This window comes from Panthera onca, chromosome D2, assembly GCF_046562875.1.
Source record: "Panthera onca isolate mPanOnc1 chromosome D2, mPanOnc1 haplotype 2, whole genome shotgun sequence".
Taxonomy (NCBI): domain Eukaryota; kingdom Metazoa; phylum Chordata; class Mammalia; order Carnivora; family Felidae; genus Panthera; species Panthera onca.
In genome coordinates this window covers 85,358,667-85,377,972 of record NC_138349.1, presented here as the reverse complement: position 1 = coordinate 85,377,972, position 19,306 = coordinate 85,358,667, and the positions used below count along the sequence as shown (strand labels likewise).

General features: G+C 35.4%; 1 protein-coding gene across 6 annotated transcripts in view; it reads left to right on the top strand.

Annotated features, from left to right (window-relative positions):
- PCDH15 (protocadherin related 15) overlaps positions 1–19,306 on the top strand; it is a 1,703,323-nt gene that overhangs the window by 1,328,110 nt on the left and 355,907 nt on the right. For all 6 annotated transcript variants that reach the window (XM_078434112.2, XM_078434113.2, XM_078434110.2 and 3 more), the window contains one exon: positions 14,995–15,107. In XM_078434112.2, the coding sequence (XP_078290238.2) occupies positions 14,995–15,107 (113 nt within the window). The remainder of the gene's footprint in view (positions 1–14,994; positions 15,108–19,306) is intronic.

Genomic DNA, 19,306 nt, shown 5'->3' with positions numbered 1-19,306 from the left:
CACTTTAGCCAGATATGAACCCAAGCCCACTGCCATGTGCTGAAGGCAGACAGGGGACAGTGCTTCTGTCCCCCTGTATACACTGCATAGTCCCCATGCCTCCCTCAAGACTCCTTGCCTGTGTCCCTATACACATGCCAAGAGCAGCAAGTGTCATCTTGAACAGTAAATATTTGTTAAGCATATTTTTGTATTGTTTTTGGACAAAAGAAATGTGAAATTAAAGTTTTAATATGGGTAGTGGTTATATAGGTCTATACAATTCTCCAAAAACATTGAAGCTTATATGTGCATTTAATTGTATGTAAATTGCACCACTAAATAACACCTTGGGCATCACTGCAGTAAACAATATATTAAATTTTGTCTAGATAATTGGGAGATTAAAGTGGCATTTTAGCATGTTACCTTAGTTATTATAAACGCATGGAATGTCAGAAGATTGAGGAAGCTATCAGAGCAGTACATGAATGAGAGGGAAAGGCTTTAGGTGAGGAAGCAGAGTAGGACCACAGAAAAACACAGGAGGAGAGAATGGTGAGGACACAGGCAAGAAAGAATCACATGGGCAACACATGAAGAGTCATAAGAGGAATTTGGAGATTGGAATCTGCATAGTCAGAAAAGTGGTGGTATTATCAGCAAAAACTCAGTTCATGGTTTTTATACTTGTTTCAGGTTCAAATAAAGGTATGGGCATTTCATACACCGTAACGCGGTGGTTCTCAAACTTTAGAGATTTTCAGAGGTGCATATTTCTGACCTTGCCTTTCAGGGATTCTCATTCAACAAAACAGGATGGGATCTTAGCTTTTCCCATGCAAGTGGACCAAGATCTACATTCTCAGAAGCACTGCCATAAAAATGCATCAGGAAAATAACCCAGGAAAATCTTTGTAGTATTTTCCTAAATTGAGAAATTGGATACAGTGGAGTAACTTTGATTTTTTTGAAAGACAAGTAAAAGCAGATTTGAGGTTTTATGTTCTTTGGTGGGGGATGGATTACAGAATTTTTGGCACTGTTTTAGAACAGAAAAGAAGAGTGTATTATTCATTAGAAATAGCTCAACAAAGAGATTGCAAAGAGGATGGATAGACCTGAAGAGATCTGGAAGACATGAGAGTAGGACAAGGAGAGTTTACTGTTTTCAGTTAGAACAATCAAAGATGCACATGAAAAGTGGGACAGCTATAAGGCAAAATGATAAATTTAAAACTAACAGTAGCGAATGGCAAGAAATTAGAGGCAATATCTATCATCTGGGCACCAACCTAGGAATAATGTGATAACAAAAAGAAATGTGCTTTGAAGGCATAGATAAAAACATGGTTGAAATTATTGACAGCATTTTAGTTATATAACCAGGGCAGCAGGTGCATTGAATACCAAGAGAATGGAATTTTAATACACTTAACCCCAAGATTAAAATCAAGACACAAACTAAATGGAGAAAACTCAGAGCTTTGGAGAGATTTTGAAAAAAAAAGGACCTTTTTAAAGTAATTTTTATCTACGTTGATAATGGGAAAAGAGTGATCTCCTCATTATTGTTGTTGTTGTCATTTCAATGTGAGTAGAGCTGACACAGGCTGTTGCATTACTTTCAGGTGTACGACATAGTGATCTGACACGTCTGCACGTCTCCGTCTCCCAAGTGTTGCTACCATCTGTCGCTATTACCATGTCATTGACCGTGTTCCTTATGCTCTAATTCCCATGGCTTACTCACTCCATTACTGAAGGCTGTATTTCCCTTCCCCTTCACCCATGTTGTCCATCCCCTACCCACCTTGCCTCTGGTAACCATCAGTTCTCTGTATTTATAGGTCTGATTGTGCTTTGAGTTTGTTTCACTCATTTATTTTTAGATTCCGCTTGTGAGTGGAATCATATGGTGTTTGTGTTTCTCAGCCCGATTTACTTATCATAAGACGCTCTAAGTTCATCCATGTTGCCTCAAATGGCAGGAACTCATCCCTTTTTATGGATGTGAAATATTCCATTGTATGTATGTGTACATATGTGTATGTAAATAATATATACCTTAATTCTTCATCTATTGACGGACACTTAGGTTGCTTCCCTGTCTTGGCTATGTCTTGGCTATTGTAAATCATGCTGAAATAAACATACAGGTGCATATATCTTTTCAAGGTCCTATTTTCCTTTTCCCTGATTAAATACTCTCATGTGGTAGCTCCATTTTTAATTTTTTGAGGAATCTCCACACTGTTTTCCACAGTGTTTACACCAGTGTGCATTGCCACCAACAATGCACAAGGGTTCCTTTTTCTCCACATATTCACTTGTTTCTTGTGTTTTCATTTTAGCCATTACTTTATGTGTGAGGTCATATATCATGGTGGTTTTGATTTGCATTTCCCTAGTGATGAGTGATATTGAGCATCTTTTCATGTGTCTGGTGGCCATCTTGATGTTTTCTTTGAAGAAACGTTTGTTCATGTCTTCTGCTCATTTTTAATTGGATTATTTGTGTTTGTTGCTATTGAGTTTTATAAGTTCTTTATATATTTTGGATACTAATCCTTCATCAGATATGTCATTTGCAAATATCCTCTCACAGTCAGTAGGCTGCCTTTTTGTTTTGTTGATTGTTTGCTTTGCTGTGTAGAAACTTTTTATTTTGATGTAATCCCAACAGTTTATTTTTGCTTTTGTTTCCTGGACCTTAGGAGACATATGTAAGAAAAATGTTGTGATGGCTAATTCCAGAGAAATTATTGCTATGTTCTCTTCAGAACTTTTATGGGTTCAGGACACATGTGTAGATCTTTAATCCAATTTGAGGTTTTTTGTGTGTAATGTGTTAGAAAGTCACCCAGTTTCATTCTTTTACATGTAGTTGCCCAGTTTTCCCAGTACCATTATTGAAAAGACTGTCTCTTTCCCATTGCATATTCTTGCCTGTTTTGTCAAAGTTTAATTGACCTTATAAATTGTGGGTTTATTGCTGGACTCTCTATTCTGTTCTGTTTATCTATGTGTCTGTTTTTTTGCCAGTACTGTACTGTGTTCATTACTACAGTTTTTTTGTGATATATCTTGAAATCTGGAATTTTGATACCTCCAGCTTTGTTTTTCTCGGGATTGGTTTGATCACTTAGGGTCTTCTATGGTTCCATACAGATTTGAGTATTATTTGTTCTAGTTTTGTAAAAAATGTTGTTGGGGTTTTGATGTGGATTGCATTGAATCTGTAGATTGCTTTGGTTGATATGGACATTTTGACAATATTACTTCTTCCATACCATGAGGATGGATGATCTTTTCATTTGTTTGTATCATCTTTAATTCCTTCCTTCCTTGTTTTTCTTCCTTCCTTCCTTATTTTTCTTCCTTCCTTCCTTCCTTCCTTCCTTCCTTCCAAAAGAAATTGAAGATGTGAAACCTATAACGTGAAATTTTATGGTTTTCAGAGTACAAGTCTTTCACCTCTTTGGTTAAGTGTATTCCTGCATATTTTATTATTTTTGATCTGATTGTAAGGTTTTCTTTTAAATTTTCTCTTTCTGCAACTTTGTTATTACTGTATAGAATGCTACAGATCTCTCAGTATTGATTTTGAATCCCGCCACTTTACTAAATATGCTTATTACTTCTAGTAGTGTTTTTGGTGGAGTCCTAAGGTTTTATATGTATAGTATGCCATATGCAAATAGTGACAGTTTAATTTCTTTACTGACATGGATGCTTCTTATTTCTTTTTCTTGTTTAATTGCTGTGACTAAGGCTTCCTGTACTATATTGAATAAAAGTGGTGAGAGTGGACATCCTTGTCTTACTCCTGACCTTAGAGGGAAAGCTCTCAGTTTTTCACCATTGAGTATGATGTGAGCTGTGGGTTTTTCTTATATGGCCTGTATTATGTTAGGTATGTTCCCTCTAACCCCATTTTATTGAGAGTTATTGTCATGAATGGATCTTGACTCTTGTCAAATTCTTTTTCTGCATCTACTGAGATAATCATGATTTTATCCTTCATTTTGTTGGTGTGTTTTATGATGTTGATTGATTTATGAATATTGAACCATCCTTGCATCCCAGGAATAAACCCAACCAAATCATGGTGAATGATCTTTTCAATGTACTATTGTATGTGATTTGCAAATATTTTGTTGGAGATTTTTATATCTGTTTTCATTAGGGATATTAGCCTGTAGTTATCTTTTTTTGTGGTCTCTTTAATTTTTGGTGCTGGGTAATACTGGCCTCATAGAATGTATTTGGAAGATTTTCTCCCTCTTCTATTTTTGGAATAGTTTGAGAAGAATAGGTATTAACTCTTCTTTAAATGCCTTTTAGAATTAATTTGTTATTCCGTTTAGTCCTGGACTTCTATTTTTTGGTAGTCTTTGATTACTAACTCAATTTTGTTACTTGTAATCTGTCCAGATTTTATATCAGCCTGGTTCAATTTTGGAAGATTATGTTTCTAGGAATTTATCCATTTCTTCTGGGTGGTCCAGTTTGTTGGCATGTAGTTTTTCCTAGTATTCTATCATAAGCCTTTGTATTTCTGTGGTGTCAACGATCGTGTGTGTGTGTGTGTGTGTGTGTGTGTGTGTGTGTGTGTGTCCTTTCTATGTATTTCTTGATGAGTCTGGCTAAAGTTTTGTCAATTTTGTTTATCTGTCCAAAGAACAAGCTCCTGGTTCCATAGATTGTTCTATTGTTTTCTTGGTTTCTACTCATTTATTTCTGCTCTGATGTTTACTATTTACTTTATAGTCACCTTGGGCTTTGTTTATTCTTTTTCCAGTTTCTCTAGGCATAAGGTTAGATGTTTATTTGTATTTTTTATTATTTCTTGAAGTAGGCCCATGTTGCTGTAAACTTCTCTCCTACAACTGCTTTCATTGCATCTCAGAAATTTGGAACCATTGAGTTTTCATTTTCATTTGCTTCCATGTATTTTTTTTTTTATTCATGGACTGCTTCATTGACCCATTGGCTGTTTAGTATCGTGTTGTTTAGTCTGCACATGTTCATGTTTTTTTCCAATTTTTTTTATGATTTATTTCTAGTTTTATAACATTGTGCTTAGAAAAGATGCATGGTGTGATTTCAAGCTTCTTAAATTTATTGAGATTTATCTTATGACCTAATGTGTGATCTGTTCTGGATAATGTTCCTTCTTTGTGCATTTGAAAAGAATGTGCATTCTGTTGTTTCTGGATAAAATGTTCTGTTTACATCTGTTATGTCAATCTGGTCCATTGTATCATTAAAAGACATTGTTTTCTTGTTTTTTCTGTCTGGATGATCTATGCATTAATGTAAGTGAAGTGTTAGAGTTGCCTACTATCATTTTATTACTATCAATTTATCTCTTAATGTCCATTAATATCTGCTTTATGTATTTAAATGTTCCAGTGTTGAGTGTGTAGATATTTACAATTGTATTTTTTTCTTGAATTTATCCCTTTATAATTAAGTAGTGTCCTTATTTGTCTTTTATGACAGTCTTTCTTTTAAAGTCTATTTTGTTTGATATAAGTATTACTATCCTGGATTTTTTCCACTTCCATATTTGCATGGTGAATATTTTTCTGTCTCCTCACTTTCAGGCTGTATTTATCTAGGTCTGAGGTCTGTCTCTTGTTGTCAGCATATAGATGGGTCTTCTTTGTTTGTGTTATCCATTCTGTCACCCTGTGTCTTTTGATTTTTGAATGGAACATTTAGACAGTTTACATTTAAAGTAATTATTAATAGGTATGTACTTATCAACAGTTAAAAAATTTGTTTTCTGGTTTTTGTTTTTGTTTTGTTTTTTGTTTCTGTTTTTTAGTTTGTAATTCTTCTTTGTTCCTTTCTTCTCTTGCTCTTTTTGCGGTCAGTGAATATCTGTAGTGATTCTTTGCCTTTCTCTTTATTTTTTGTTTTCTATACAGGTTTGGGGTTTGTGGTTTCAGTGAGGTTCATATGTAAGAGCCTAAGTAAATAGCAGTCCATATCAGTTTGGTCATTCAAGTTCAAACATTCTGAAAAGAAAAGAAAAAAAAAGAAAAGAGAAAAAAATCATCTTTCTCTTTCCCCTTCTATTTTTTTTACTCCATTCTCTCCATGTTTTATATATATATATGTTCTCATATTTTAAATCTTTTTATTCATATTGTTTAATGTCTAATTGTGGTCATATCTTTTCCACTTAAATGAGTGGTCTTAACATTTTGTATTAGGCTGATTTAGTGGTGATAAACTCCTGTATAATTTATTTGTCTAGGAAACTCTATCTCTCTTTCAAATCTGAATGGTAATCTTGTTGGGTAAAGTATGCTTAGTTGTAGGTTTTTGTTTTTTGTGGTTTTTTTTTCTTTCTTTCAGCACTCTGAATATATCATGCCACTGCTTTCTGGCTTACAAACTTTCTACTAAAAACTCAGCTAATAACCTTATAGGTTTTCCCTTCTAGGTAATTTTTTGTTTCTCTCTCACTGTTTTTAAGATTCTCTCTTTATTGTTTACCTTTGACATTTTATTATGTGCTATGTTGTAGAGTTCCTTGGCTTCATCTTGTTTGGAATTCTCTGTGCTTCTTGGACTTAGATGTCTATTTCCCTCCCTAGCTTATGGAGTTTTTTCAATTATTATTCAAATAAAGATTCTACACCTTTCTCTTGTTCTTTTTTTTCTGAGATCCCTGTAATATAAATGTTTGTTTACTTTATGTTGTCCAAGAGGTCTCTTAATCTGTCCTCATTTAAAAAAACAAAAAAACAAAAAACTCTTTTCTCTTTTTGTTGTTTTGCTTGTGTGCTTTTCATTACCCTGTCTTCCAGATGGCTGACACATTCTTCTGCATCCTCTCATCTACTATTGATTCCCTATAGTGTGTGTGTGTGTGTGTGTGTGTGTGTGTGTGTGTGTGTGTTATTTTAGACATTGTATTCTTCAACTCTGATTATTTCATTTTAATATTTTCTGTCTCTTTACTGAAGATCTCACTGAGTTCTTTCATTCTTTTCTGCACCCCAGTGAGTTTCATTATGATCATTACTTGAAATTCTTTATCAGGTATATTGCTTATCTCTGTTTCATTTAGGTTTTTTTGTTTGTTTTTGCTTTTGTTTTGTTTTAGTTTTTTCTTGTTATTTTTTTTTTGAAGCATATTATTCTGTCTCTTCATTTTGTTTGACTTTCTGTTTGTGTTTCTATGGATTGGGAAAAAGTTAATTGTCCTAAAGTTGAACAACTGGTCTTGTGTACAGTGTTCCCTATCCAGACCATGTATGCTTGGTGAATTTTAATGGTTGGTTGGAGCTGTGGCTATAAATGCTAGTTACACTTTTAAACCATGGCTTTTTACAAAAAGAATAAATGGGAAGAAAAGATAATAATAAAAGAAAAGAAAAAAATTAAAAATGAGGAAAAAAGAATAAAAAAGAGAAAGAAGAAGAAATAAAAAAAGAGTAAAACCAAAATAAAGCAAGACAATTTTAAAAAGTAAAAACAAAAAGTAAAAAAAAAACCATATAATAATAATACAATAAATATTAAACAACAAACAAAACCCATAAACCACAGCTTGTTTTCTGTGTTCAGCACTACAGGGTGCCTGGTGTCGATTTATGGACACTAGGCACCCTGAGGACTCAAGCTCACTGTTGAGCTAAATTCTGCTCCTGTCTGGGCTTTTAAATTGAGGGGGAAAGAATTTTTCTTCAGTTCCCTGACTCTCTTACACCAGTGTTTTTTTGTTCTGTGTCCCAGCATGCAAGGAGCTGGTGTGGGCTTGCAAATCCTAGGCTTGCTGCAGTTGCCAACTTTCTGTGACAGTCTGACTTTCCAGTTATGGCATCAGCACCCACTAATTATGGCATCTGAACCCCTCCCGTATAGCTTACAGACCCTGTTCTGGTCTGGGCTTCTAAGGGGGAGGGGGAGAGAGCATTTTCAGAGCTCCCTTTTAAACCCTGGCTTTGTTTTCTGTGCCCCAGTATGACCAGGATTGTTGTGAGCTTGTAGACCCTGGGTTCACTGAAGTCACAAGCTCACTGAGATGACTGGACCCACCTGTCATGGGGTCTGGACTCTGCTCCTGTTTAGGCTTTTAAGGTGGGGTGGGAATGTGAACCAGGGACTATCATTCTCTAGTCCCTCTGACCTGGAGAGCATTCTAGGGTTCCTCTGCTGCTTTCCGGAGTTCTCATGTTGTATCTTCTACATGCTAGTTGCTCTTTTAAACCACTGCTTTATTTCTGTGCCCAAAGACAGAAGGTTCTGTTCCTGGTCCCTCAGTACTGTCCCTCTCCACTGCCGTTGGCAGCAGTGGGGGAGGGGAGTCCCTTCCTTACTGTGTCTCCGTCTCTCTTGCTTTTCTCTTGCTGTTCTCTCTCTATGGTTGTTCAGTAGCTGTTCAGTCAACCCTCAGTTCTTCTTCAGGAGCAACTGTTCTCTTAATAAGTGTAATTCAGTGTGCTCCATGGAGGAGGTGAGTTCAGGGTCTTCCCATATCACCATCTTGAACTGGAACCAAGAAGCAACTTTTGTAAATGAATTAAGTATAGCTTTGCTAAGTGGAATGAATATCACATCTTCCAAATGAGAAAATTAAGTGAATCCATAGGGTCCTTGAACTTAGACATGCACTTCTGTTCTTGGAAACATTTTTATACATCAATAATAGCCTGGCTTTTGTGAGATACTCAACATTCAGGGGTCACTTGAAAGTTTTCATTGAAAATCATCTGGATATAAGTTGTATATCATAATTGCTTTTGCTTTACCAAAGGCGAGGTTATAATGTTAATCAGCAGTAACATTTGACTGGGACCGATTATAAATTCCTACATGGCCACGATATAAAAACTTGGGAAATAGGCATAAATTTCCTTAAATTTCCATGGCAATCCAATTTTCTTTGATAAGAATTTAGTTTTTAACACAGGGTGATAGAGTTAAGACATCACATTACTATTCATTTCATTGCTGGCAAAATGCTCCCATAACCATCTTAGACTAACAACGCTAACATGCACAATATTATTACTACAGACTCTCTGTTTTTGTTTCTGTTTTTTTTTTTTTTTTAATTTTTTTTTTTTTAACGTTTATTTATTTTTGAGACAGGGAGAGACAGAGCATGAATGGGGGAGGGGCAGAGAGAGAGGGAGACACAGAATCTGAAACAGGCTCCAGGCTCTGAGCTGTCAGCACAGAGCCCGACGCGGGGCTCAAACTCACGGACCGCGAGATCATGACCTGAGCCGAAGTCGGATACCCAACCGACTGAGCCACGCAGGCGCCCCTTGTTTCTGTTTTTATAATTTCAGTTGTTGTAGAGCTACATTATACTGTGAACAAGACATTAAGGTACTATCTTTGAAAGTTGTCTGGAATGGTCATTTTCTATTTGTATTTATGTCACCAAATGAATAAACACTTAGATTTTTTTTTACATTGATTTATTTTTGAGAAACAGAGTGAGACAAAGCGTGAGCGGGGGAGGAGCAGAGAGAGAAGGAGACACAGAATCTGAAGCAGGTTCCAGGCTCTGAGCAAGCGGTCAGCATAGAGCCTGATGCGGGGCTCGAACTCACAAACTGTGAGATCCTGACCTGAGCCGAAGTCGGACGTTCAACCGACTGAGCCACCCAGGTGCCCCAAACACTTAGATTTTTAAATTTAATATTTATTTTTGTGATGTCCTTATATTCATTGTCTTATAATGATAGATAATATTCATATGGCTCTAAAATTTAAAAAAAAACAGTGGTGTAGCTCGTTTAATCTAGCTTCATTGCCTATTCCCTCAAAACATTCCCTCTTTCTCTCATACATAACACTTTTTTAATGTTATAGTTTATCATTTTTCCTAACATCCATATATACACATTTATGTGTATATATTTCCTTTTATTTGTATGTTTGTATACTCCTCTTTCTTAAAAGTTAGTATATATATGCACTTTTCTCCAAGTTGTTTTGTCACTTCTATAACTAAAGATAATTCTATAGTAATAGGTAAAGATATTTATCATTAATTTTTACATTTCAATTATTATCTGCTTGAGGATGTATCATCATTTACTCAACCAGACCACTCTTGATGTATATTTAAATGGTGACTACTTATTATGAAAATGCAAAAATTTCCTTGAAGTGGGATTTCTGGGTCAAAAATAGATGCTACTATGACTTTCTTCAATTTTTTAATTGTCGTTAAATATACATAACATACAGTTTCCCATCTTAACCATTTATAGGTATACAGTTTAGTGATATTAATTACATTTATAAGGATGTGTCTGCAACTCTTTTTATTTTATAAAACTGAAACTTTATACACATTAAACAATAATTCCCTATTCTCTTCTTCCCCATGACCCCCGGAATACACAATTCAACCTATTGTCTCTGTGATTGTGACGAAGTAACTTATATAAGTAGAATCATGTGGTATTTATCTTTTTTACGATGAGCTTATTTCATCTATCATAATGCCCTCAAGCTCTAGCATATGTCAGCCTTTCACTATCCGTTTGTGTCTTGACATCTAAACTGAGTCTGTTGTAGACAACACATAGTTGGATCATGCTTCTTTCTCAATCCATTTGGTCAATCTCTGTCTTTGACTGGAGAGTTTAATTAATTAACATTTAAAGTCATTACTGCTAAGGAGGGACTTCTGTCATTTTGGTTTTTGTTTTTTCCATAGTCTTAAAGTTTTCTCATTTTCATTTGCTTCAGCACTGTCTTCTTTTGTGTTTAGTTGATTTTTTGTAGTGTTTAAATTCTATTTTTTTTAAATTTTCTTTTGTGTATTCTTTAACTGTTTTCTTTGTCTTCATCATGTGAATTATATTTAAATCCTAAGGCCATAGCACTCTAAGTTAAATTTATGCCAGCTTAAATTTAACAATATATAAAATTCTGGGGCACCTGGGTGACTCATTCAGTTGAGTGTCTGACTCTTGATTTTGGCTCAGGTCCTGATCCCAGGTACAGGGGATCAAGCCCTGCAGTGGGCATTGCACTGAGCATGGGGTCTGCTTGGGACTCTCTCTTCTTCTGCCCGTCTCCCCTGCTCCTGAACTCTCTCTCTCTCTAAGAGAAATTAAAAAAAAAGTACAAAACTCTGATCTTTTCCAGTTAAATCCTCACCTTTTTAGTCTGTTTGTGTAACAAAATTACACGTTTATATATTGTGTGCCTGAAAACATAAAGTAATAATTCTTTTAAGTTTCTTAGTATCTTAAATTATGTAGAAATCACAAATTAGAGTTACAGACTTTGGTACTATAATACCAGCTTTTGTGATTGCCCATGCATTGACCTTTGCGAGATCTCTGTTTCCCCCTACTGCTGGACATTATTGCCTGGTGCCTGCCTATTGTAACCTGCAGGATTCCCTTGACACTTCTTGCAGGGCTGGATTAGTAGTAATGAACTCTCTCAGCTTTTATCTGGCAAGTCTTAATTTCTCTGCCACTTTAGAGGACAGTTTTTCCAGGTATAGAATTCTTTTTTGACATTTTCTTTCTTTTAGTACTAGGAATAAATAGGGTCACTGTCTTCTGGCCACCAAAGTTTCTAATAAGAAAGAGGCTGATAATCTTATTGAGGATCCTTTGTATGTGAGGAGTAATTTCTCTCTAGCTGTTTTCAAGATTCTCTTCTTGTCTTTGTCTTTTGTGTTTGATTATGAAGTGTCTTGGTGTGAGTCTCTTTAAATTTATCTTAATAAATTTCATTGAGCTCTTTGGATGTATATCTCTATCTCTATCTTTCATCAGACTTTGGCAGTTTTCAGCCATTATTTTTTCAAACATTCTTTTTCTTTTCTCCTTCTGAGACTCCCACAATGTGTATGTTGGTCTTGTTAATAGTGCCCTATTGGTCAATTAGGCACTGTTCCCTTTTATTTAATCATGTTTTTTTTTCTTTTTCTGTTACTCAGCATCAATAATTTCCATTGCCCTAGCTTCAAGTTTATTGATTCTTTCTTCTGCCTGCTCAAATTTGCATTTCAACCTCTCTAGTAAACTTTTTATTTCAGTTCTAGAATTTCTTATAGTTTCCTGTAGTTTCTTTTCAGGTTATCTGTCTCTTTTCCATTTTATTAATACATAAGTTTCTTGACTTTCTCTACATCTATTTTTATTTCTTTGGACATCTTTAAGGCAGCTGTTTTAACATCTTTATCTAGTAACTCATCAATCAGGTGTTTTTCAGGGCCAATTTCTATTCATTTTTTTCCCTTTGAATGGGCCATACTTTTCTGTTTTTATGTATATCCTGTGTCATTGTTATTGTTGCTGTTGTTGTTGTATATACCCTGTGTTGTGGTTGTTGTTGCTGAAAACTGGACATTTGAATCTAATAATGTGGTAATTCTGGAAATCAGAATTTTTCACCTTCCCAGAATTTACTAGTTTTTATTTGTATTTTTGTTTAATTGTGTTTGTGTGTGTGTATACATATACATATACATATACATATACATATACATACATGTATATGTGTGTGTGTGTGTATATACATGTATATATGTTTTCTTTATTGTAGTCTGTCTCTGTGCTGAGGACTAGTCTGAGGTGTAAACCTAAGGTCTTCTCAAGTAGTTTCTGAGCTATGACTTCCCCTGGGTATGCACATTGACTTGCTAATTTCCCTCCATGTGTAGTTGCTTTTAATGCCTGGCTTCCAAAGGGAAAAAGGGAGAAAAAAGAAAAGGGTAAAAAGGTTGCTAGCCCTTTGAATTCCCTGGAAATTTCCTCAGTCTAAGTGGAGTGGCTTACAGCAAGAAGGGTGGGTGTGACAATAGTCACCTGCATCTCTGTGATTAGAAACAGCAGTCACTGATGAGGGCACAGATCTCTGATATTTAGAGGACATGGTCCTTTTTGCCCATAATTACTCCCAGCAGCAGTGTGCAAGCTGCTACAGGAATATGTGTCCAGCTCCCTGCCAAGTGGCAGAGGGGTGGGAGATGTGTAACTGCTACTGTGCTAAGAGTTGTAATTGATGGAAATTAATCATATTTTACTGTCCAAACCTTACTCCAGAAGTTGGAACACTGAAATAAACTCCGGAGTTCTAAAATAGCTGTATCAGAAAGATCTTGCCAATTCTTGTTTACATGAAGATAGATTCCTGATATCATCTTCTCAGAATTCCCCAATACTCACATCGTTCTCATATACTATGCCAGATTTTCCATCATAAGTTTGTAACACTCTTTTAATAATACCAGGAATGTCTGGAAGTACATTTTTTCTCACAGGCTCACCAATAGAGTGGAGTGTCCACTTGGGACCATTGCTAATCTAACAAGTAACAAATGGAATTTCATTGTGGTTTTCATTTGAATTTTTCTTCTTGTGTATAAAGGTGAGCATCTTTGTATATGATGAAGAGTCATTTACCTTTCTCTTTCTGTGAACTCTTTTTATTCTCACGCAGTGTTTTTTGTTTTTTGTTTTTTTTTAATGTACAGATGATGTTTTTCTTTCCTAATTTGTAAATCTACATATGTTAGGGATTTGAACATTTTGCATCTGTTGTTAATTGCAAATATTTTCCCTAGCTTGTCACTTGTGGCTTTACTTTGTTTATTGTGTATTGCCAAGCCATTTTGTAATGTCATCAAATTTATCTCTTTATTCCCTTATTGCTTCTTGATTTTGAGCCATAGTTAGGAGAGATATGCCCACTCTCACATTATAGTAGAATTCATCTGTGTTTTCATCTATTACTAGCACTTGTGTTGTTTTATTGTTTATTATATATGAATATTCTCTCTATTTGAGATTTACGCTAGTATAAAGAATGGATGCAATTTGATCATTTTCTGTATGGCTCTTCTATTTGATAAATGATAGTATTCAAAAATCCATTTTCCCCTACTGTTTGGAGATGATTCCTTTATCATCTGCTAAATTGTCATGTGCAATTTTGACTATTTCTGGATTTTCAAGTCTATTGTACTGGCAAACTTTTTTATTTCCTCTCACATAATGCCCCAGGAGAGTTTCTCTTCTTGTCTCAGTGTTGAAGCAAAGAAGTAATAGAAATTAACCGATTTTTTGATATGTCTGACTTCTCGCACCCTGGATTTGAATTCAAGCTCTATCTTACATTGTCCCTTTGATCTTGTACACATTATTTAATATCTCAAAGTTCTCAAGTCCTTCTCTGTAAAATGGGAATGATTTACAGACTTATTGATGATAATTTACATAAAGCATTTAGCACAAAGTAGGCTTTAATAATTGGAAGCCATAGTTATTTTATTCTTACAGTTACTGTTTTGCCAAATGCATAATATATTCCATAGTTACATGATATGACTTCTACTGTTTCTTCACTTTGAGACAAAGAATATCATGTTAAACAAAGGAAGATAATGAAATTGAAGAAAATTTCTGCAGGAAGAAATGTGCTTCAATTCACTATAATCCCTGTATTTAAGAAATATCCTCTGTAGGCATTAAGAGTATCATCAATGTATTTTGATTTAATATGATTGATGTAATTGGCTGGATTCTTGCCTTTAGAAAAATATTTTACCAGCTGGAACAGAATATGTTCATTTTAATTTTCAAGCAGCTTGATATTTGGTACAAATTACTAGTCTTTGTTTATTACAAGATATGGTAGAAGACCATGCAGACCATAATTAAGATTTATGCACCATTAAAACACAATTTTATAATTCAAAATTTGCTCTCCCTACACTTAGTATCTCTTTTCATGTGATGAAGTTTCAAGTTAATTAAAGAGCTCTCCTAATAAAATATATTTAGAAAACCATCCAAACAAGAAATATTTTCCATCTTTCTTACTCATAAGCTAATTAATTACATACTACATTTGTGTCTCCTTTCCCTAGACTGCATAATTTTGAAACTTAATTTACTAATTAAATTGTGATTTTGTTCCTCGGTTGATGAAGGAAAACAGATATAGCACACACACATATTACCTCTTGTTCTCAATTAATACTGAAATCTCACTGTCTTTCAGGGACTCCGGAGGATTACCCACGATTTTTCCATATGCATCCTAGGACGGCAGAACTTAGCCTCCTGGAGCCCGTAAACAGAGATTTTCACCAGAAATTTGATTTGGTTATTAAGGTAAATTAAATTAATTTTTTATTACCTTGTGTTTCTAAACTGCTAATCAAAGAAACCAATAGCAGCTACTGTAGGCTCTTTTATGTTATAAAACATAAAATTAATCTGACAGCAGTTAGCCAATGTTTTTGTTAAAAAAATTGAACTGTGGCAGTTCTATTGTGTTGTGTTCTTTTAAAATATCTGTTTATATTATGATGAGATTCAAATACTGAGCATTTTTATATGTAATAAATGTCCTGGTCAAATGTATATAATACTACATAATATAACTTTGTTACACTTCTAGGGTTTAATTTTTCTTGCCAAAAAAACTAATTTTTGACCACAAAACCTTCACTAGTAACTATATTTTAAATGTGCATGCATTCATATATTTATTTATTTTAATAATGTATTATTTTAAAACTATTGTTGCTCTAACATAAAAACAAAAGATCTTGCCTTTCCATAAATTCTTTTAATATATGTCTCATTATTTTCTTTATTTTGAAAAATGATCCCAGACTGGAAAAATTATCAAAGCGAGGGGAATGCACTTGGCATTACAACAACAGTTTAATAATATTTACTGTATTGTAATAAAATCATTTAAAAGGTACTGTGGAAATCCAGATGATCTGCCAGTTAATTCTGATAGACTTTGCTGGGAAGGTCAGGGAAGCTGGACAGGGAAGGAATAATGGTAATTTATGGAGGGCACTCTAATTAATAGAACAGACACAGGCAAGAACATGGGATAAATCTAAACAATGGGTATTATATGACTTTCTCATATCTACACACAGAGAACCATAACTATAGAAATGAATCCCTAGGATATATTTTTTTTTAATTTAAAAGTGTTAAAAGGAAGTAAGATGGGGAAACTTACTGAGCAAGTACATTGTACAAGTTAAGTTCATTTTTCATTGAATTAGAGCCACAACCTTAGTCGTATGCTCACTGGTACAAATGTGTAACTAAGCTCAGGTAAGGTGAGTGATTGACTCAGAGTTAACCTCACTAAAAAGCAGCATCTAAGTGAGGGCCATACTCTTTCACTCCACCCAGATGCCGTTGCTTAGGAATGGTTGTGTGGCTTAAATATGTGTCACCGCAACTGCAGACAATCATATGTAGACAAACAGTTAATGTTAGCTCAAATTAGGATGTATTTTGTGAGCACTGATCCTGTTGTGCATTGCCAGATCCTGAGATTAGTTGGTTGTCTTCTGTCCTTGAAGAACTTGTAGTCTATGGAGGCAAAGAGTTATATAGGCTGATAAATCAAATATAACACATCAGCCTGCTAATAGGAGGACCACTAAAACGTGCTGGAAAAGCACAGAATAGGGAGATATCAATTAATCTGGGGACTCAGAGAAGATGTTTTGCAGATTATGCCAAGCTCAGTGTTGCTTCATAGGAAGAGTTCGGCCAATGGATAGAAGTTCCTTATGTTTGAACATAAGGAAGAGCAGAAGTGAAAACGAGGAGGCATGATGTATGCGGCTATGAGTGGTTAATGGGGAAACGAGGTATAGAGGCAGAACATGGAAGAACCTCATGTAAGACTATTTCCTTGGATTTTGTTTAGTAGGACTTGGGACTCATTCCACAAAGACAGACTCCTTTTACCATTTGTGTAAAATGGCCACGCATGAGATTTATCTTCTTGCACTGACTATTTTAATTATCATGGAACTATATAAAACTCAAAAATACGTTTCCATTGTCTACCGGCGATCTGCTTATACTCCTGTGGTGCTCCTCTCTGTGGGAGGTGAGAAACCCGATGAAGCAGTGTTTCCAAACCGCCTCATTTCAAACCTGAAATCAGTGATTTTCCTTTATTACAAGGTTAGTTGTCCTGGCATACCCAGGTATGGTGAAACTCAGCCCATCAATCACAGAGACCAAAATCAATTAGAACAGGCCATAGATAATTTTTTTATGGTTTAATAACACTATATATTATTAATGGAAGTTTTTACAGACATTATTAGATTCAAATTACTGTGTTTTGTGTGCAGTCAAGGGGATAATAAGCAAAGGTATCAATCTATAAGAATAATAATGTGCCACCTGCTTAAATAATAGCTGAATATTGTGGCTTTGTAGAGGGATCCATTGAAATGCTACAATCTGGCAGTTCTCTCTAGTAGGTCTTTCAGCTTCTTCCCTTTTTTCTTATTTTAATAATGCTTCATTTTTCATTGGCCATAAAAGTTTTTATTGGATTTGATCCCAATTTCTGTTTTGGAAGTTAAGTAAAAATAAAACAAAATGAAGCATTTTCTCCTAGACTTTGAGAATTCTGCTTTAAAAAGATACATGCACATTTCACAGCTGGTAAGTGTCATGGTTAAGAGATTTATCATCTTTATTTCATTCGGCTCAGCCAGTGATTCATTCAGCATCCTACAAAAATGGAAAGGTGAGACTAGGAAGAGAAAATGGAGTAGTTCACCAGCTTTAAGATATTACAGGATTGGAACTTGTCCAGTTAAAAGAGGAAAGGGCATTCCATTTCTAGACGCTATTCCAAATCTAAAATAAATGTCATCACTTAAGCATTTTTAAAATGAAGCACACATTTTGAATAAGAATCACACATTTGGTTGGCTCAGGATGGTTCATATTCATGCCTGTTGTCTTTGTGTAATTATTCATAATATCTCTTTCACTTTCGAAACCATCCCAGTTTGGATGAAAAGTTATGTGATCACCATAGTTACGAAGCAAAAAGCAACTATGAGATAGAAATACAAAAGCATATTTTAGATTCTGGGTGATCATGAATTAGTTCATGCATGAAGTCTCATTAGCAAAGCCCAGAAAATTCTCTTTTGTTATTTTAAGTGTAGTATTAAAAAACAACAACAACAAAACTATTAGTACATATGTTGGTGCTCCAGATATCTAATACAAATATCTAATGGATAAATTATTAACAATTCACTGCCTGGCAGTTGCTCAAACATTTTGCTTTTTATCTAAAAAGGAATTTGCTTTTTATCTAAATCCCATGGGTTCAAACGAGGCTCACAGACAGGATTGTATTATGGTCTGTCCGATTTTTACGTTTTCCCACTGGCTTGCTTCTCCCGTCTAGCACGCTGACCTGTATTCCTTGTCCGTCCACACCCTGAGCCTATCAACCGGAGCCCTCATTAGTCTACCTGCACGCTTTCCGTCTGGCCATCTCGGAGCACTAGCAGTACTCTCCAGTCGCCCTGTTCTCTCTGCCTCCGGGCATTTGTAGACGCTGCCTTGCCTCCTGAATCATCCTATCCTTTCTCATGGGAGTCTGGTTCACACCGAGGCACCAGTAATTAGCATCAGTGGGCTTCACTTCCTCTGGAAAGGCGTGGCCACCAGTTGGAGGCTTCTTCTTACATCCCTGCTTGTCCCTATGGTGGCTCTGATCACTCTACATTCAGTTTTTCTGTTTATTTTCTCTTGACCTCTGCAGTAGTGCAGATTGTAATATATGTCTTCACACTGTGGCCCAAGACCCTACCCCAACCGTGTATACTGCATACAAGGTGCTCGATGAATTGTCGTGTTAGTTTTCTCCCTGGCACAAGAAAACTTGTAAAGCTGCTAGATTTATGTACCTACATCGTCACTATATTTACATACATACTTTTTTTATGAAATTTATTGTCAAATTGGTTTCCATTCAACACCCAGTGCTCATCCCAAAAGGTGCCCTCCTCAATACCCATCAACCCTCCCACCCCCCCATCAACCCTCAGTTTATTCTCAGTTTTTAAGAGTCTCTCATGGTTTGCCTTCTTCCCTCTCTGTCACTTTTTCCCCCTTCCCCTCCCCCATGGTCTTCTGTTAAGTTTCTCAGGATCCACAGTACATGCATACTTTTGAAAGTGTATGCGTTCAGTACAACTTTATCTTGTGTCTATTGCCAGAAAAAAGTTGCAATTAACTTTTCAAATAAATTCAATCACTTGGGGGTGAGGGGGAGGGCTAGACCTATGTTAAGGCAGAGTTTAAAGCTATTTATGACTATATTAAAAAAAGAAAAAAACCTCCTCCTAAGGAAAAGATATATATTGACACAAAAAATGAGCCACAGAATTGAAACTGGCGAGCTTAAATATAAGTGCTGATGTGACGGTTATCCTGGGGAGTTACTTTGCTCCAGTCATGTGACAAAACAGTGCATCCTAGGAAGGACTGAGGCTCAAGAGAAC